This window comes from Trachurus trachurus (assembly GCF_905171665.1).
Source record: "Trachurus trachurus genome assembly, chromosome: 14".
Classification (NCBI taxonomy): domain Eukaryota; kingdom Metazoa; phylum Chordata; class Actinopteri; order Carangiformes; family Carangidae; genus Trachurus; species Trachurus trachurus.
In genome coordinates this window covers 17,566,904-17,587,918 of record NC_139903.1, presented here as the reverse complement: position 1 = coordinate 17,587,918, position 21,015 = coordinate 17,566,904, and the positions used below count along the sequence as shown (strand labels likewise).

Sequence of the window (21,015 nt, the reverse complement as noted above, 5' to 3'; positions counted from 1 at the left end):
TGTTGTGTTCAAAGCATTCAAGAATGACACTACTACTTTAGATCTACATGTCTAATGAGGACTCCAGACTTGAGATGCTTTGAGATAATAGTTTTACCCTGTCTCTGAAAGTAAAAGATCAGCTCAGCTTTGGATTGAGGGATTGTTTTGACCAGATACAGTCAGACAGCTTAAGCATTAGTGTTGCCATAACAAGAGCTGACAGTCAACAGACAGTTGAGCTGTAGGCTGTGAATGCGTCGTCCTTCAAATGGCTTCATTCATTCATCTTTAGATCCATCTCACCACAGTCCTGTTTTCACACCTGACTTCAATAAATATGATCATCGACATACTTCAAAGCATATCTGATGTAGGCTAAGATGCCTTCTAACATTAACTGTGACATATCTCAGCATGCACTGACTTCACAAAAATGAACACAACACTGAATAAAGAAACATTTATTTACAACAAAAAGTGATTATTTGTATTAGCCTCATTTTTATATTACCCCATGTTTCCTCATTATACCATCATAAACTTTGTCTACCCTATTTGAGCAACATATAACATCTGTCCTCTGAGATTAATCTCCCATAGAAAGCATGAGCCAAACAAATTCAGTAACAGTGAAGCACCTGTTGATGTGTAACAAGCATTAACTTATTCTCATGATTCATATTTATTTTATCCAGGTAGGTGCTTTTTGTTAAAAAATGAATAACCCGTCTAAAAGACTGTGACTGTTATATAAAAAGTGGTGCCAATCTCATCTACCCCAAAACAAAACAAAACAAATGAATTTAAGGGAATAATGTACCTTAAAAAAAAAAAAAAAAAGAATGAATGAAAAAAGCCTAAAGCATAATTTTACTAACCCAAAACCATGTAGGCCTATACTGAATTTTCCTTGGGGTCAAGGGTCAACCTTGTCAACCAATTCTACCAATAATTAAGGACAATTCTGACACAGCTACCTTCCTAGATAAAAGCAAATGTTGAATATAAAAAAAGACTTCAGTGGGCCTATGATGATTAAATTAAATAATTAATTGAATAAATACAATGTTCAGTATTTCATGTCAGGTTTTCCAGTCTGTCATAATGTTGTCACAAGATTAGAATAATCAGTTCGGTTCTTACATGTAGCTACTTTTACAATAATCAAATCCAACAAGTCCTCCAATCTAAACAGGCATAGGTCGTTTTTCTTTGACCTCTCTCTTTTGTACCACCCATATGAGCGTTACAGTTGTCATGGTAACCATAAAAAAAGGGACAGTAGGCTACCTGGACAGTACCGATCTTCGCCAATAAGGTTTAGCCTACTACAATAACGGTAATGGCTTCTTTCGTTTTAGGTACAAAAACTACTTCATTAGGTTTAGACATTGAGGTACATAACAACATGATTTCGGTTTAACATTTCTTTATGACTCATCACTTTCCCGCCTGAAAGTCCAGCTGTGTTTGATGGACCCATATCCGACCAACGGAGCCCCGGACTTTTCACTTTTTTTCACTTTTCTCACTCTGTTTCTGTGATAATCAGACACTTCGGCCACCAGATGTCGCCGAAAACGTCAGTAAACGTAAGTATGGGTCATAATAAACAGCTGAACAAACGACCTATGGGCTCGACCTAGCCTACTTGTTGATGTGTGTTTAAATAGGCTTTATGCACAGCAGCACAGCTCCACTACTTCCTGAACTTAAACAAGCTCCTTTATTTCCTGTCTTACATTATTGGACAAACTAATTAATCCAGGTGTGTCTGACCATTGTTGTGACTACTGAGGTCAGAGTCAGACACACCTGGATTAATCCGTTTGTCCAATAATGTAAAGCAGGAAATAAAGGAGGTTGTTTAAGTTCAGGAAGTAGTGGAGCTGTGCATAAAGCCTATTAGAGATTGACTGACTGGCGCAACACAGTATACAACAACATTATCCTTTATTCCTTTTTATAGTCCTCTTCAATCTTTAGCTTCTCTGCGTTCTCCTTGAGGAGCGCTGCATCGTTGGTGACTTGTACCTTGTCGAAAAAGTTGAAATCTGCCACATAGCGGCCTCCTGTGGTGCTGAACAGCACCGGCTTGAACTCGTAGCCCCACTGGATCTCCTGAGGGATGTAGGAGGTGCGGCTCTGACACGTGGCCGCCGTCGACTCCATCGTGGCGTTGAGGGTGACGAGCAGCTCAAACTCTCGAGTGTGGAGGTTTTCTGCGCTCAGGCCTGCCAGCGGGCTGTGCTCGTCCAGGACGTGGTAGAAGGTGAGCGGGAGGATGAGGAAAGGGCACTCCCCACTGGAGTCCATGTGGAAGTCAACGGAGGTCTGGTGGACTTGGGTCTTCTCGCCCTCCTGCGTCACATGTGAGTGGAGGAGCTTCCCCGTGAGCTGGCACTGGATCAGGAGGCTCTTCCTCATGTTGGCCACTCTCACCATCAGACACAGCTTCCCCTGGCGCCAGCAGACCACCGCCAGCTGGCTGAACTTGATGGTCTCCGCTCGCTTCTTGGGTCGAGCCAGTTTGGCGAGAAAGGCGCCGGTGACGAAGATCTCAGCCAGGCCGGTGATGACGAGCTGAGCCACCAGGGTGAAGATGGCCAGAGGACATTCCTCCGAGATGTAACGAAAACCATAGCCAATGGTGGTCTGTGACTCCAGAGAGAAGAGGAAGGCTCCGGTGAGCGTCTCCACGTTCATCACACAGGGAGTGTGGTTCGAATTCGGTCCAACCTCAAAGTCTCCGTTGCCCATGCTGATGAAGTAAAAGAAAACCCCAAAGAGGAACCAAGTCATGACGAATGTAGAAGCAAACAGAGTGAGCTTGTAGCGCCATTTCATGTCCACCACAGTGGTCCAGATGTCATGCAGGTACAGCTTGACCATGCCCTCTACGTTGTCGATCCGGACATTGTTGTGTCCGTCCTTGGACACAATCCTCCGCTGGGCCTGGGCCTTCTTGTTGGTCATGTTGCTCTGGGTCAATTAAAACTGACAGCGTCTTCTTACTTTTGCGTCGCCAGGGGGGGGACTGACAAAAAATAAACAGACAAGTTATGATTATTATCTAACTTCACATCCTGCATCCCAATAATGTGTCTTTCTACAACTCTCTGCCTATACCTCAGTACAATGGTGGATGAAATTGAATATGTGGTGCTCAACTTGTCTTTCTGGTTGCACTGTCATAGTTACTGTGGTAATCCACAGACCACATTGTGACCAGTTTTAGCCAATTCACTAAAATAGTGAGCAGTAAACTTAAAATATAGCTCTACATTTTGGGAAATACACTGATTCCCTCCCTTGCTGAGAGTTAGATGAGAGGATTGATAATAATACGAGGCTATCGTAGCTTAGTGTAATGACTAGAAACAGGACAACAGGTAGCTGGGCTCCGTCCAGAGGTACCAAGGTCCATCTACTGCCACCTGTACAGCTCACTAATTAATATGCTACCTCTTGTTATTTACCTTTGGACAGAGCTAACCGACTGCTTTCCTCTTCCCTCTGGCTTTTCATGAAATATTTACATGGAACTGGTAAAACTATGCAAAAATAGTCTCCGTACTTCCTGTTTTTATTGCGCAATTAGACATCCTTTGAGGACGTGATGTTTTATAACTGTGTACTTGAAATTAAAAACCCTGTTAGAGTCACAAATATACTTTATGATCAATTAAACACAACACAAAAAGCATCTTTCCTAACAGTTATGATGCACTGAAATTATTCAGATGTTTTTAGGGTCCCCAAAAAAGCAAAGAAAAAGATATTCATTTGGGACATGGAAAACTACCAACTTTTCTGACTCCACCTGCCCCCTGTATAACTTTTGTACGTTAGTCATCATTATCATCAAATCACGAAGTAGCCTCCTGAGTATAAATGTGAGCTGTTAAAACATGAAAATACTGTGATATAATCAGATTTGTCCTCTTAAGACAACGGCAGAGAGTTTCAACAACACACCAACGTTAAATGTCGCGCTCCTCCAACAATAAAGAATGACAGAATATAAACTAAAAACTCACAAAATTCAATAGGCCTATATGACAAAATCAAACACTGTCTGCATAACATAGCGCTGTTATGTCTCAGAGTTAATACAATGCCATAGTTGAAAGTTAATCCTGTAGTAAGCCATTACAGGATCTTGAGGACACTTTAAATAATGATTGATCGGTTGATAAATCTGACGTGTATTATACTCACATCCCGTTGTGCCGTTTCAGACTTTTCTGTTTCGTTGTCTCGGGATCACACACAATCTGTAAGATGAAGCTGCCAGAGAACATCTAGTTCAGTGTCTTCTTTCTCCTATTGTCCCGGTTTGTGAGCGCTGAACTTTGGCACAGCGTATTCAGGTGAGAGCAGAGATGAGAGACAAAGCCGACCTGTAAACTCTGATCTAAATGTGGGTTGGCTTTCTTTCCCCCGCCTCCTCTACCTGGACACAGGTGCACACAGCAATCCTGAACACTTAAAGTTTGTTGTGCTGCTTTTATGGTTGTTGTCGCATTACACACACCCAGATTTACTGTTTCCAGCGCCTCGCAGTTCTCTGAAGGGCACTCTGACACTTTTGGTGTCACTACAAATAAATGGTCAGGGCTTTTGAAATGTCTGTGGTGGAGGTGAAACACTGAAAGAAGTTGTGGAAGGAAAAGAAGGAGGTGCTGAAAGTTAAAGTGCTGATTGGCATTTAAGTATTCAATTAAATAATTAAATTGAAGAAAGAATTAATTAAAGAACAGAATTTAAGTCGCACTACAGAGTACACTACCTTAAGTTTTGACCACTGGTTGTTCAGCTTTTATGACCTTGAGTCACACGCCTTAGCTTTGTTATTAACTTCATTATTACCCTCCTTCCCGGAGGTTAGATGTGTGTGTATGTGTGTGGGGATCACCTGTTGATTATCTTGTTTTTACCATCTAAGAATTGGAGAGAGAAACTGAGAGACAGAAGGAAAACAAACTTTACACAACTGTTATGTCTGCAGCAGTAATATAAAACTTCAAAAGTCACAAACCTTCACAAGGCCAAAGCTTTAGCAAGATGCTTCTCCCTTCTCTAGAAATATAAGGCACTGCATAATACCTGACAGAGAACAACAATAGACCACAAAGAAATCAATGAAGCTGCCATCTGGTCTGAGACATTAACATACAATATCAATAATATTGATCAGCAGAGGTTCAATATGCTCATAACGTCGTCATTTTGTGTCCTCTAATACTGACCGATCCAAGGAAGTTGAGAAAAGAGTGTAATATAAACTCTAATGATCAATTATTATTTAAAGTATAAGCAGATTTTAGTTTAGTTTTTTCTTTATTGCCCGCATTAGTGGCAATTTGTCTTCGGCTTCCCCCACATTAAATTACGTTACAAACAAAAAGATAAATCACAAAAGACTTCCCACCACACAATGCAAAAAACTTAAAGGGCAATCTCCCTAAAAAACTAGACATATGGTATGTAAAACTTTTTAAATTACTTTAAAAGACTTTGGATTCAATCTTAATTTTGAGTTTTTCTTTCTTTTTCTAATTGTTATACACTGCTCTGAGTTGTTCATGCGTTTAAGCTTCTCTCTCAGGAAATCTCTTTGTTGGGAAAATCTGGTTTAACTAGTCTTAGTTTTTAAAGGGTAATTTGTCTCAAAAAAGGGGATGATGAGCTGGTTTATCCAAAGCGCAAGAACTCAACTCCACCTAGTGAACAAAATGGAAAATACAAGCCACATTTCTGACTTCATGATCATACAGTATGAGTGGTTTCATTATCTTATCACTGTTAATGATAATGCCAATGATTTATAAATTGTAGTTTGCTCACATTAGTATTAACCTCCACATAAGTGAGCAGATATCACTCAAAATGTGGATAAAACAGAAATTCAAAAAAAAGTTTGACCAATAGTTATTTTTTATTTACAAAAAAAATCAACATCTTCCAGTCTGGAAGCAATAATCCATGTTGTAGTGATTAGAGTCTTGGAGATGTGTGTGTTGTGGCTCTATTCAGATCCTGGAGACAGTAGAAAGTACACACATCCAAAAACTAAACTGTGCAGGTGCTGAGCTAAAGAAATATAAAGTAGTAGTGAAGAGAAGCTTGTACAGTGCAAATTAATTTAATTAATTAATTCGAGCCACCGCTCTTCATCAGGTCGTGGTCATCTAACCCTAACCCTTGACCTGATGAAGATCGGTGGCTCGAAATTGAATAAATTGCACTGTATATACAGTATAGGAGTCTTTGCAGTGTGCGAGCTTCTCTTCACCTTTTCTACTCTATTCAGATCCTGCACATGAAACTGAACACACTTCTGTTCGGCCTCATTACTGACACTTCACCTCAGCTTCTGCTTCGATGACGCCTGAGCTCACTGCTCATCTTTGTGAATCAGCCTCCAACCCTAGAAAGTGGAAGTCGTGTGACACCAGATACAAGACTTGATGTTCCAGCACCAATTTATTTTACACACACATGAATGACTCAAGTTAAACTCAGGCTGGACTAGTGAAATTATCGCATTTATGAGATGGACATAATTGTTCCCAAGTGCCGCGAGTGGACTCCTCCTCTGGGAACAGGAAATTGTTCGGTAAACCTGTTTGAGTTGTGCTCTAAAGGTCATAAGGTCGTCAAAATCAATGGGAAAAAAACTCTCTGGAGATCACAACCAACCTCAGCTCCTTTAATGAGAATCCAGAAATGAGTTTCTGAGACCCTGAGGGAGGATTTGACCTCAGGCTGGAGCCAGAGAAGAGATCTGATCTGGAGGGAAAGTCACTGACTGATGCTGCCGTGTGCTCAGTCTGTATGAGGAGCTGTCACTGTCACTGTGGTGGAGGGTTGGCGGTGGTGGCCTTCAGGATGCCTCGCAGCACCTTGTAGTTGTTGAGGGGCTGGTTTTCTTTGGGAGGGTAACAGGGGCCTCGATCCGTTGCGTAGGAATAAGGGAAGCGCAGCACCCAAAAGCCGTCGGCGGGCAACACGAGATCAGTCTGCTCTGGGTGGAAAACTGGGCAGGGAGGTGGACCAGGCTGCACCTGAAAACACAACAGTGAAAGGATTAATATAATGCTTTTATTAAACACATGACGGTGCCTGTCTAACCTCAACAAAGAAACACAACTTTTCTTTTTTTTACTCTCTGTCTGTTAGAGTCAGGACAGCTTCATTCAGCTGACATGGTGTTTATATTTATAACCTATTGATCCAAGGACTAAAGCCTTAACGCTAGAGACAATCAAAGAAACACGTCACTGTAGCAGAGGGATCCAAATAACCAAGATAATCTGCACTGGCTACATTAAGATACAGTATGACACGATAGAGAAAGAATGAGATTCATTGGTTACAGCTATAATTTTAGCAACTAGTGTGTTTCTTCTATAGATGTGTTTAAGTGATCAGGGCCCAGATTCACAAAGCGTTTTATCCTACCACTAAGCCTGTCCTACATAGCTCGAAAAGTTTCTAACTACAAAACTTTCCTCCTTCAAAAGGCTGCTGAGACAAATCATAGTGAGGAAAAGTGAAACTCCTGAGCTAAGTGTCAGATTTTGTGAGTTCACCTGCATGATAACCCTACAGCAGCTGGTACAGGAGGGGACAACGTTTGGATGAAGTGAGGTCGAGTCAATGCAGCCGTTACCTGAGGGTTGAGCGTAACCTCCAACGGAGCGTCAGGCACCACGATAAAAAGGCGAGCCAGCTGGGCGTAGTGAGGCTTCAGGCCGCGGCCCTGGGAGGGGGAGGGGATGTACAGCGGCATGTCTGTGTTTAGCACCCTGGTGGCGGGGTCTTTGGCGCCCCCCGGCCCCAGCACCTTCACTATCTTATCCGGCCCGGAGCTGATGAAGCGTCTTCCCCTGCTGTCTTCGTACTCGAACCCCACGAAGGCGCGAGCCATGTCGTCCCTCCTGCGGCTCCTGCCCAGCCCTCCGGTGCTCCCTCGCTTCCCCACCAGGGTCTTGTTGGGGGCCGGCCACGAGGACGTGCCTCCGTCCAGAGGCTCCGTCAGGCCGGCGTCCTCCTCCGAGCGGGAGCGGATCACCAGGTCCCACGGCAGGAGGAAGGAGGAGCTGGGGAGGAAGCCCGGCTGCTCCAGGCCGGTGTGGCAGTTGTACGACTTCGCCGGTCCCAGTTTGACCAGCGACCAGTTGGAGAACTTGGGCAGCAGGCCTTTGGCGCAGCCGGAGTGCATCATGCCAGGGAGGTACTCCACGGTGGACGGCTGGCGGTCTACGAGGCTCGGCCTCTTCGGCTGGACTTGGGTGTCGGCCCCGTCTCCATCGCCGTAGGGACCCAGACTGTCTGTGGACTGGCCCAGACTGAGCGCCAGGCTGAGGCTGGTGTCTCCAGGCGTGTGGCTCTGAGCGGTGCTCGGCTCCTTTAGCCTCTCCGTCTCACCGGAGCCCGAGGCCTCGCTGGGGAGTCGCTGAGCCTGGTTGCAGGCCGGGGCTGGGTCAGGAGTGCTGGGCTGGAACACCGGAAACTCAATCCTCTCCAGCTTCCCACAGCATTTCTCCTCCAGCATCTATTCAGGGAGAGCAGAGATTTAAAAAAAGAACATGTGTAATAGGTAAAAGACAAGAAAAAAAAGGGGGCAGAGGCAGTGAGAGTGAAAGATGTCAACCTGCCCTTCAATGTCTCACGTTGAGGGTAGTGTTGCAAATCAATGAGAAGGAACTTCCTTTATAGCAAATATTGAATTGAGTTGCATATGTGATAGTTGGCGTCTGGTTGGGAGAGCCTTCTTTGCTGTTGTCATCAGACAGAGCGTAAGTGTGAATCCTAACCTGGTAAAAGTCATAATTTGCAGCCTGGGTGTCGAAGGGGTCTTCCCGGGGAGCCTGCTTCCTGCCACAGTTGCAGGAGCTTGTGGAGCGCCCCCTGCTGTTGTGGTTCAGGATGGGTGGGTTGCGATCCATGTCGGGCTTCTCTCCTGCGATATCAAGCGTCACATTTCATGAGTTTACTTAGATTCAAGATTCCTTTATTATCATCGTACCGGTGAAACAATATATCGAGATTTTGTTTGGAAACAATCTAAATAAATCAGAGCGATGGTGATGACTTTATACTTTGCTTTTTTCTTATTACTTTGAAATGTTTACAATATACACACATGGAAACATACATGCAGTGTGACTTAAATAACTTATAAAGCCCATATATAATCGTCACCTGGCTGAGGCAGTAGGTGGAACTTGTGGACGCAGTGCTGGTCCGTCAGGCTTCGCTCCTCACACAGCTGGTGACCGTTGCTCCAGAACTTGTAGCAGTCCTCGTGCAGCTGCAGTGCGTAGCGCTGGAAAGCCACGCCCCGAGCGTGCTGGCTGTACACGCGCAGAGCCTGGGCCAGCTGGTTTTTGTGCACCGTGGTGGTGTAGTTGTGGGGGAGGTTGGACTGGTAGGCGCTGTGGGCCAGCGGCAGAGCTTTCTGACACCTGTTCTCCGAGAACTTGGTGTCGGCGTCGAGAAAACCCTCCAAGACCTTCAGCTGGCCCTGCACCTTCGAGGCCAGCTCGGCTATCTCTTCATCCGTGTCGCTTATCAGGACCTGGTGGAGTCTGGAGGCGACCTGGACCCACTTGATGTAGGTCGGCAACTCGAAGTGCGAAGGTTGCGGGTTGCGACCGACGCTGTCGTCGAAGCCTTTCTTGGTCAGCACCAGCTCCACGTGCTGCCAGAGGAACTCCTTCAGGCTGCAGTCCACCAGCTGACCGCCCAATGTCATGCTGACCGAATCCCCGAAGCTGGACTGACGAGCCGCGCGCCTCATCTGCTGGTAACGCCTCGGCCCCGTCACCGTCACCGTCGGTGTGGCGTCTTGGTCCAACAGGATGCAGTTGGACCGCAGCTGGCCGAGCAGGGCGCCCACGGGGTCCTCGTCCGCGGTCGGTATCACGTACACGAAGGCCTGGTTGGCGGGGACGGTGAACAAGCAGTTGCTGCTCTGGTTGGTCAGGACTCGGCTTTTACGGAAGATGCGGTAGATCTGGTCCTCCAGCGCGTGCTGCAGCCTCCTCCTGGGAGAGTGCTTCTTGGGTTTGTCTGGGTTTCCTCCTGAATCGGAGCCGTTTCCAGAAACCTGCAGAATAACAAAGAAAATAGGTTTAATTTAAGTTCATATGGACTCAGAGAGCCTGAGAACCAGTGGAGCAATCCTTCAGTAATTAGATTGATTTGTTATAACTGTCAATTTCCCCCATTATGAGATTTGGAGAATCTGATGGTGCTGACTACAATCACACAGAAAGGACCACACAGCCTCCTGAGCACTCAAAAACTATTTTATTACTTCTGTTTAATCATTATGAAGACTTCTTTAGGCTTTTGGAGGAAACACGACCTGTAGATCAACTCATGAGTGAAAAAGGTGAAAAGCAGAACCTTTGCCTAAAATAAATGAAACTAATTACTTTCAGCTGTAAGTTACTGGGTGACATAACAACGTTCCCTTTGTTTGGTATTGAACACATGCATGTTCTTTGCTGTGTTTTAGTGTTGGTTGTGCATTTCTGGTAGGTTTTCAGATTTATGTTGGTTTTTCAGGGCTCCAGACTAACATGTTTTACTAGCAGCACAGTGGCTCCCTAACTAAACATTTTAGGAGCACAAGAAGAAAATGTAGGGGTGCACACTTTTAATTCACGATCCTCACACACATTGGTCTGACATCTGTAATGACAGATTCTTTGAGTCGCCCCTTCAACGTTTCACCAGTGTTAAAAAATACAGCAAATGTATTGGCTTCACATGTGCAAGTAGATGAATAATTTACTTGCACTGTCTCAAATGTTATGGGCAGTCTGGAGCCCTGTTTGTCAAGTTGTATTTGCTTTAATTTGTCTGACTGACTTTATAATCAGGGGACCCAAGGTGTTCAATAATGGGACACCAGGAGTGACCAGAGTATTTACAGTGTAGGAGCTGAACACTATGAATCTGTAGGCTGAGGAATAAATAGCCCTCAAGTTTTTTTGTTTTTGTTTTTTACAGACATTCCTGTTAGAAAAAAAACACAATAAATCTGTGTCAACACAACCAAAGAGAGAGGACCTTCAGGGTGCCGGTCATCTGGAAGACGAAGAGCAGGCGCGGAGGGCAGGGCCGGCAGTTCACCTTCCACTCCTTGGACACCGGACAGTCTTTGATGGCGGCTCGGATCAGCGGCAGCGCCTTCTGCCGCAGCGCGTCCAGGGCCCTGAAGAGCCGGTCGTAGGTCACGTCGAAGGTCTGGTTGGGATGGACGAGCAGCAGGACGTGGCACACGGAGAACATGTAGAGCAGGTGGAGGCAGTGCTGCCGGTCCAGGCCTTTCCAGAAGTCGTGGGCGTCGGAGTGTCCGGCGCCGGCGCTCAGGGCCCGGCAGGCCCGCAGCAGCTGGCGGCTGTCGCAGACGGAGGAGAGCAGCAGGTAGAGCACCCGGCTCTCCGGGCTGTACAGAGCCTGGATGTGGCTGTCCGCCGCGGTGCCGCCGCCGCCGTCCAGCGGGGAGGAGTCGAACAGGGAGAAGATGTGCTTGTCGGCCAGCGTGTTGATGAGCGACTCCTTCAGCGGGCCCGGCTGCGTGCTGCTCTTACCGAAGATACCGACCACACACAGGCCGTCGTCCCGGTGGGCCGCGTCCTCCAGCAGCTCCGACTGGAGCAGAGCCGCGATGCCCACCGGGGCCGACATACCTCCTGCTTCCTTCATCTTGGTGAAACCGGGGGAAGAAAAACAACGACGCACTCACTTCCGGATTCGCGGCGATAAAAGGTCCGACTAGTTACAACATTTTTTTTGTTTCTGACGTTCCTCTGGTTTCTGCCGGTATTTTCTAATCGATCGGATCGCGCAGTGTTTTTTACTTAAGCAAAATTAAGAGAAACATACACACCAACACGAAAAAAATATTACAACAATAAAGTTCGCGGGTTTTAGCTACAGTGGCCCCCACAGCTCAAAATAACGCATGAAAGAGACAGGTGTATTAAATTCACAACTTCCCAGATGGTTTTCAAAAACTCTTAACAAGGCTGTGAGCATGGCTGTGAGTCGTTTAGAGTCAAATGAACTTCTCTTTTTTAGAAGTGAATGAAATGTTCTTATTTTGACGCCTATTCTTATTACTGATGCATTCATGGAGCCTGATCTGTGTTAGAAAGGCTTTATTCTTTAAGAATAGCCATTATCATTACCATTATTATAGTTCATCATATGTTTTACACACATATGAAGAGAAATGTATCTTTACTGCTGACATGAATTTGTTTGTTACCAAATTATCAAATTCACAATCAGTTGCAAACTGATTTAATCTGGATATTAGATTTCCCCAGTAAAATGAAGATAACTTTTTATCCTTACATTCAGTAGCTATAGGTGAACTTATCTTCCTGTTCACTTTAATGACGTGTGCGCTGCAGTTTTGCTTTATAGCCTGAAAGAAACTTTCTCAGTCTTCCTAATGGACGATACCGTCGACAATAAGGTCTCCTACGTCAGACGACGACAGGATGCTGCGTGCGCGCTCCTGAGCTAAATGTAAACCGTTGCGTCCTCTCTGACGTCACCGCCCTCTGATCACCCGAAATCCCCGATAACGCGGCGCGCGCTCCCGCTCGGCTCTGAATGGGGACTCGGTCCAGCCCGTGACAGCTCCTCCGGTAGTATAACCGTAGACGCCGCGGTCCGCTCAGCCACAGTCAGACCCGCCGCCGCCGCCTGCAGACACAACACCACCACCGGTTACCGTCCACGGCGCCGCTCCTCCGGTAGCTACTACATCCTACTAGTTACACACAGCCTGCTTCAAGTCAATCTGTTTCCCGCACTGACAGCACAGTCCAATTAGTTCGGCTTGTGCACTGACTCTTCTCTCCTCAGCCCGGCAAGTTAAAAAGAGTACTGACGGGCGGAGCTGTCTCTGTCTGTCCAGGAATGAGAAATGATGGCCGGCTCTGCAGCAGAGGAGAAAACCTTCCGACGGTTCCTGGAGCTCTTTCTCCGGGAGATGAGGATGCCTCTGCAGGAGAACGACCCTCCGCCGATGCGCCCCTTGACGGACCTGGTGTCTGAGGACGAGGTGGAGGGGGAAGTCCTGGACCTGTGTCTCCAGCACCTCTACAAATAGTTAAGTGTCCACTCTTGTTGTGTCGTGGCATGAGCGTTGTGGTGTATAACTACCTGCGTCTAACCTCTCTAATCACCTTAAATAAGTCGTGTCTTGAGCATTAGTGTTTATTATTATTATGGGTTATTATAGGGTTTGTGTGGAGGTGAGCGGGGCTGCGACCCCTTCTGGGTCCACACACTGGATGATGAAGCCGGGGCGCCCGGTGCTCTGCTACCTGCTTCATACCACGCAGGGTGTGTCCAACATCAAGTTTAGACAAGTGTGTGTATGTGTGTGTGTGTGTGTGTGTGTGTGTGTGTGTGTGTGTGTGTGTGTGTGTGTGCTGTGGGGAATAACAGCAGAAGCAGAAGTAAAAAAAAAAAAAAAAAAAAAAGGACACTGCATCGCCTCGACCAGGGCTGAGTTGTGTTGTGTTGAGCCGGTGACTCTGTGTGACAAATAACACGCCCGTGAATCGCCTCTTATTTCGCTTCGTGCCACAAATTGACGCCAGCAGTGACAGAGCTGGAGGTCCACAAAAGGTGAACCCCTGGTTTTGCGTAACAGCACGACGTCATCATGGTGTAGGAGGAGGAGGAGGAGGAGGAGGAGGAGAGGGAGGAGGGAGGGGAGGAAGAGCCATCGCCATCACTGCTGAGCGCATCTTCATGCAGGCTAAAAATAACCTCACCGGTTACGTTATTAGTCTCGATCGTTATACGGCTCTAAAAAGAAAAAAAAAAGGCAAGACTCAGACTCAATTGTTAGAGATTGAGGTGTTGAAATTATTTGTATTCCACAGAGTGGAACGTGACATTTAGCAGTTTTTTTTTTCAGCTCTAAGGTGAAACACATTTCCATCCACGCCAACCACAGATTTCACACACTTAACTCTGCGTACAGTATGCACAGTTTTAAATGTGACAACCTCTGAATTAAAATCTGATGCAGGCGGTGTTTAAGACGTGGACAAACTTGGCAGAAACAGTAAAAAAAAAAAAAGGGAAAAAAAGGAGAGAGAGATAGAAGAGAGTAGCTGCTGAGAGAGCTCTGCCCTGAGCTCTGCTGCCTGGCCTGGTTTTGAATCCAAAATAGGTGCAGAAACTGTGCTGGGAAGAACAGGATGGAAGGACTCATCTAGGGCACGGAGTGGCAAGGGGACTGCTGCTGCTGCTGCTGCTCGCATGTACAGTATCTAGCCTGTGTCTGAAAATGAGAACCGGGCGGTCAGTTCGCTCACACACCCTGTGTTTGCTCCGAAGGTCAAGATGCACTCCAGCAGTGATGGGGAGCATGTGTTAGTGGCAGGATGCATCACATGCAGCAGCACTGTGGTGTATAGTGTTGTCATGTGTTCGGCTGATGTACAGGACGTTTGACCTGTCGGAGCAGCTGCGTCCAGGTCACATCACACATTCCTGTGGTCGTCAGGTTTGATTAGCTGCTGGATGAAAGGTCGCTCCTGTTATAGACCTCGCTCTGTCTGGTTCTCGCTGGAAGAAATTAGAGCAGAGCTTGAAGTTTTGTATTGAAACCTGGTTGTTTCATGGTCTTTACAAAATGAGGAGGTCAAAGAGGTTTTTCTGAGTTTTAGAGGGTTAGTGTTTGAAGGTCATGGATGTTATAAAGGAATAGTCGAACATTATAAAAACAATTGCCGTCTATTCCAAGAAGAGAAGATCAATACCACTCTCCTGTTAAGTATCTGGAGCCTGCAGCTTTAGAGCTGAAGTGATTAATCACCCAGACAATCAACAGAGAAGTAATCATTTGAGTCATATTTTATGCAAAACTTTTCAATTTCCTGACACTTGATCAAAGATTGAGCATTTGAGATTGAGAACCAGTAACAGTCTGGTTTATTTGTAAAAACTGTAGATAGATAGATAGATAGATAGATAGATAGATAGATAGATAGATAGATAGATAGATAGATAGATAGATAGATAGATAGATAGATAGATAGATAGAAACACAGTTCCTTATCATAAAACCTCCAGAAAAGCAAGAAGTCCAATCACTGCATATATTCAGGTGCATATGTGAACACCGATTTTCTAGAAGAATCTCATATTTCCCTTGTGTACCATGGATCACTCTGTATTTGAGTCATATGGTTTTAGTTAAACAGACCTTTCCCTGTGCCTATTATCTTAATTTATGGCCATGAAATGGCTTCGTCCATTGTGTCAGAGTCTTGTGCAGAGAGAGAAGTGTTAGTTTCAGAGCTGAACAACATGAGCTTGATGAAAGCACCAGTGGTGGATTGTAATTTTGTGATAGTAGGCTACTTAAAAGTAAAAATAATAGGTGTTTTAACAACTCCCTGGGCTTCCTGACAACTACACGCCTCCTGGTACTGAACAGAGCTCAGACAAAGTGTTGTTGTGTGCACGTCTCTCTCTCTCTCTCTCTCTCTCTCTCTCTCTCTCTGTCTCTGTCTCTGTCTCTCTGTCTCTCTCTCTCTCTCTCTCTCTGTCTGTCTCTGTCTCTGTCTCTCTGTCTCTCTCTCTCTCTCTCTCTCTGTCTGTCTCTGTCTCTGTCTCTCTGTCTCTCTCTCTCCCTCCAAAGCTCAGGAGAACAAGTCAGATCAGTGTGTGTGATTCCTAATGTCTGTGTTACTACTACAGCTCCTGACCAGGTTTGGCTGAAAGCTGAAGGTGCCTCAGTCATTTAAAGTCCATCCAATCTGGCTTTGTGAAACGGCCATTAGCCAAACTCACCAAAATAACTGCAGCTCACCGCCTAAGCTCGCTTTGTAACATCCCACTGTCTCTGTTTTCTGGCTGAGCTCGTGTCTTATACATTTGGCTTGTTGGATGAATCACTGGCTGCTGGTTCATTTTCCACGGAGCAGTTTATCTTAGGAGACGCCACCAGGAGCTGCTTCTTCCAACTGCTCGCACAAGGTCACGAGGGACGTTCGGTTGTGTTTTATGTGCGCAGCTTGAGTGTTGGAGCTGGTAAATATTGAATACTTCGACCGTACATGAACTTACCAGAATTGTGTTTTACCCACAAATGGACAAAGACTCGTGTTTATGTTCATGTGACAGAGCTACTGTTTGTCAGTTGGTGGCCTTTACAGTTTCGACAATAAATGTCCCAAACCTGAAAAGAGTGTTTATCACTGTTTGACCAGTGCTCAGCTTTGCATATAAAACACTGCTCTGTTGGGCCATCAGTAGTTCATTTCAATTACTGGCTATCATAAATAAAGGAAGTATTTATATTAAAATCAAATGATAACTTTTAAATCCAATCAAAGTTATCCTGGGGCACCATCCTGAAACAGGAAAAGGAGAATGAGTTTGGTACCATCGCTTAATTAGTATTTTTAATAAGGGACTCTGATTAATAATTTCGTTAATAACTATAACCGAAATAACCACATTTATACACTAAGTCAGAGTTGAAGGATTAACGTAGGCTAGATGCTACATGTTCACACCTGTGCAATATTAAACACATCAGAAGGTATATTTAAAGACATAATTCACAACGCAGTAAAGTAAAAACATAATATAGCCTACTAAATTACAACAGGTGTGCATGTGCAGGCGACACAAACAGAGGCAAAAAGACTGATTCAAAATGGCCGATGCAACCACACGACGAACAGGAAAACCCTGGAACAAAATGGCAGTAAACAATACAGAAAACTCAAGATGGCCGCCATTTAGGATATTCAGTTTGACAAATGACAGAAATGTAACATCATCACCAGATTTAGTTCTCAGGTGAGGTTACGGTTTTTGTGAAAGGCATACTGACCGACAAACTTGTTAGCCTACTGAATTGCGATAAATTGTGAGAACGTCAGACAGGTGTATCGTGTAACGCACTCACACACACCTGCCTTCGTCTGCGAGAAGAGCAGGAGAATGGGAGTAAACAACAATAACAGATTCATGAATATTTCTAACATCGCGCTGATTCTCTGAAATAAGTCGGTATTGTTACTCCTCCTCGTCTGTCCGTGTGTTGTAGCGCACAGCCGCGTCCTTCAACATATTATAGCCTATACCGTAAAATGGCGTTGCTGCTGTTAGAGATGTGTGTGTGCTGCACCATTAATCACACTAGGCTTTAATTGAAATTAGCAATTGCAATTAGTTAAGTGTATTATCCAAATAGTAAAGAGCTGCAATTTTTTTATTTCGATTTCAAGATGTCTCTATTTGGTACAAGACCAACAAACATCACATTAATTTAATAATTTTATATTTTGTAAGTCAAAATGAAAGGTAAAAATCACTGGAGGCGTTTACCACTTGGCTTTAACTAAGCTAATAGGTAATAATTACTGCATGGATGATTATGTTTCAGCTGGCAACAACTTATTTAACCCAACTGATGCAGTCTCATTTCTTAAACAACCATGTCGGAAGACACATCCTGTTGTCGTGGAAAAGATGTTAATCTGTTTCAGAAGGGTCAAATTGTTGGCCTGCATCAAGCAAATAAAACATCTAAGGAGATTGCCGAGACTGCTAAAACTGGGTTAAGAACTGTGTCCAGCACATTATTAAAAACTGGAAGGAGAGTGGGGAACCATCATCTTCAAGGGAGAAACGTGGTCCAATGTGACCACAGAGTCCAGACCTAAACCCCGTTGAGAATCCTTGAAAAATTAATGCAACTCTGGATGGAAATAAATGTTGTGACGTTGCAGAAACTTATTGAAACGATGCCACAGCAAATGCGTGCCGTGATCAAAGCTAAAGGCGGTCGTGGTCCAACGAAATATAGTACTATTAGAGTGTTTGACTTTTTTTGGGGACGGGCAGTGTATCTGCCCACATAATCAAATATGATGTTTTTTTTTGCAAATGGTGCTTCTCTCCAGTTCAGATGCCACTGGTTCACTGTGAGATTCAGAAAATGCTAGTGTGATCTAACGATGTGATACTGAAGAAGATGGACCTCAGACCAGTTTCAACTTCTCACTGACTTTCTCCTTTTTCATTTTCGTCTGACAGCTTTATCTATCGAACACAGTAACTATATTGATCCCTGCTTGCATATGTAGTGTAATGTCCAAAACCAAAAAAAGTAATTGTGACTGAAGTGTGGTCACAGTCTGGAGCTCTGACTTTTACCCCAGTCACTGGAGCAGAGGAAATTGTTGACGTCCTCTGCTGCTGGTTAGCCGTTGGCTGCTGCACGCTATCTGTGCTTTGTAGCCCCCGGTCCTTTGAAAATCATCCAGCAGACGTTGTGTCATAGCCGCTGATGCTGATGGAAACTTGTTCCCTCTTAGTTAATCCTCAGCAGGAGAGCTGCGGGGAGCTGAGCTGTGGTGCCAGGTAGCAGCAGAGTTGTTCACCTGGAGCTTTTACTTACAGCAGATAGAATTCAGTATCTTAATATTAGTGTATGAAATGACAACGTGAAGACAGTGTGGGGGGGCCGATCATGTGATAAACCTTCAGAGACTTATCACGTCTTTCTGTAGCCTACATTGTCTCAATCAGTCCGCGCGGCGTCCTATTTGAACGATTATTTGTATTGATTAGTGATCTCACAGATTTCACTGCTGTCTGGGCTCAAGTGTTATCTTGTGTAAAACGAGCTGCTACAGTTTGTTTGTAGTCAAACCTGCAGACTGGTTTCCTGGTGGAGGAGTTTAGAGCAGCTCAGATCAGGTGTCCGCTCTCATTCAGAGCTGTTACTCGATCTAATGTATCACTTATTCCTCCATTAACTCCGCCTGCTGCCGTGGTCTCGCCGGCGTGCACGGGAGAAAATGTACATGCGACAAGGTCCGACGTGTGCGTTTGTTTGACACTTCCCTTTCATTGTGTACATCCGTCGGCATGGTTACGTCACATTCATCCTCGCACCGAGTGATAATGGTGCTCTGCGGCCTGTCTGAACACATACAGCTGGAAGCAGCAGCGGCAGCAGCCATGTCTCTGTCAGACCTCTTTATGTCTGTGCTTAGATAACAACAGAGATTATTTACGCCCAATAAAGTTGGAGCACATGAGAATAAATACTGAGAGATTATTGAAATCAGAGGTTTCACACCCCGGCTCATCTCAGGACAGTGTGAATGTAGACGATCTATACCTCACTGTCCTCCTGGCCTGGGCCGACGACGGAGATCATTTTTTATCTGAGGTAACATGAGAGCAGGTAATTCAGACGGCTGCTGTGACATAGGTGCATCGAGCTGAAACAGTGAAGCTGAAAGTGGTTAAAAAGCTTGAGGGTGACCACAGAGTCTCTGTGGCCTTCACTTGTCCATATAAAAGCATTGATCTGTGATGTTTTCAATCTGTATTAATCAGTTAAAAGAACAAGGTAACAAGATTGTAAAGTAGAGGTCAAGTAAAGGTCGATATAATAACAAACGTTTGGAAAAGGAAAAAGGCACATTAGATGTAGACAGCTCAGTCAGAGTCAGCAGGTGAGTGAGGCAACACATGTTTTAATCACAACAATAAGCCCTTTTTGTCCCCTCCTGTTTCCCATAGAAAAGACCACGTCGGTGCAGCAGCTCAGCTGTAGAAAGCTCCAGCTCTGCGATACAGGAAGCATGTTATGTTGTTTAGTTATCAATGGTCAGCTTTAATATGGAGCTCTGTTTAAATATGAATTATCTTAACTTTTATATTACCTTACGTTACCTTATGTGAGGGAATCTGGTGCAGTAACATGGTACAGCCTGACCTCGCCCTCAAATGTCCTAGCTCTAGTTGGTACCCAACCAGCACTAAGGTGAAATACCCAGCCCAAATAAAACATGACAGTAGGTATAATGATTAAAAAAAAAAAAGAATACTCTGGAAGTCAGATTGAAGTTTATTGTTTATTATTTGAATCAGGTTTTGTGTGTGTGCAGTGAAAACCTGCAGACACGTGGGCCTGACTGGTTCACGGACGGGAACTTTTGCTGCAGTTCTTGAGGCAGACTGATGGTATGTGTGTGCGTGCGTGTGTCTGTGCGGTGGCCAGCATCCTACATGGCTGTCTACTGTAGCTGTGCTGTGAGTGTAATGATAGTCGGAGGCAGCAGCTCTGGTGATTCATCCCAACGTGTCATTAGTTTGTCTCTGGGTTGAAAAGCTAATAATAGACTTCTGCAAGAAGAGAGATCCCCTCTGTGTGTGAGTGTGTGTTAATAGGGGGTGGATGAAGCACTTGGTGTGCTAGAACGAGTCTGGGGGTGTGGACAGAGTGTGTGTGTGTGTGTGTGTGTGTTAAAATGACGGCAGTTAGGTTTTAATCCATTTTCCTCCAGGCAGCTGGGAATCACATCTGAAAAAAAGAGGACACAATCTCCTCACCCTAAGCACGGTGTGTGTGAGGTGAGTGTGTGTCTGTGACTGTGTCATGTTGCTGCTGTGTGAATAAAACAAACACACACATACATGAAGTAGCATAAGTAGACGAGCCGCCTTCACCGCAGTGGCAGCTCATTTATAAACCTGTGTATATCGCACGGTGGAAATAATCTGCCCAGGTTGGACTGGTTTATATGTGGAAAATCCTATTTAAATAAAAAATGACACAACCTAATGGAGCGTAGGAAACCTTTTGGAAACCTAACTCTTTAACTTCTGTTAAAGCTCCATGAAATGAATGTTACTCATTCACCAAAATATCATTATTATTAAAACATTTGCCAACAGAGTTCACCAGTGATTGGTCCACACAGAGCTGATCATGATGACGTGTCTCTTATGAACTTTTCTGCTCAATGTGTTTCCTTATTCCTCATTAAATGAATCACTCCTTCTGATTTTCAAAATGACAATGTTTTGATCATTTAAATCATAATCTATCTAATTCCTGCTGCGTTTAATTAGCTCCTCCACACACAGCACCGTCCCATTCAACCCCTGTGTGTTAGTAATTTAACTGATATCAGATCAGTTCTTGGAGAATGAATA

At 44.8% G+C, this 21,015-nt stretch overlaps 3 protein-coding genes across 3 annotated transcripts in view; 1 reads left to right on the top strand and 2 right to left on the bottom strand.

The window, feature by feature from the left end:
• Positions 1–1,935: 1,935 nt before the first annotated feature.
• kcnj15 (potassium inwardly rectifying channel subfamily J member 15) lies at positions 1,936–2,958 on the bottom strand (the record flags this gene model as incomplete). Its single annotated transcript, XM_083986563.1, has 1 exon — positions 1,936–2,958. The coding sequence occupies one exon, from the start codon at positions 2,956–2,958 to the stop codon at positions 1,936–1,938; it is 1,023 nt and encodes a 340-aa protein (XP_083842689.1).
• A 3,313-nt stretch (positions 2,959–6,271) lies between these two features.
• Positions 6,272–11,712, bottom strand: smg8 (SMG8 nonsense mediated mRNA decay factor; the record flags this gene model as incomplete). The annotated part of the gene is made up of 5 exons (XM_083986069.1): positions 6,272–7,052; positions 7,661–8,545; positions 8,808–8,953; positions 9,196–10,102; positions 11,074–11,712. The coding sequence occupies 5 exons, from the start codon at positions 11,710–11,712 to the stop codon at positions 6,840–6,842; spliced, it is 2,790 nt and encodes a 929-aa protein (XP_083842195.1). The 3' UTR covers positions 6,272–6,839.
• Positions 11,713–12,896: 1,184 nt separating this feature from the next.
• ppm1e (protein phosphatase, Mg2+/Mn2+ dependent, 1E) overlaps positions 12,897–21,015 on the top strand; it is a gene marked incomplete at its 3' end in the record, with an annotated part of 37,031 nt that continues 28,912 nt past the window's right edge. Inside the window, exon 1 of the mRNA XM_083987064.1 lies at positions 12,897–13,131. Within this exon, the coding sequence (XP_083843190.1) occupies positions 12,947–13,131 (185 nt within the window). The 5' untranslated portion in view covers positions 12,897–12,946. The remainder of the gene's footprint in view (positions 13,132–21,015) is intronic.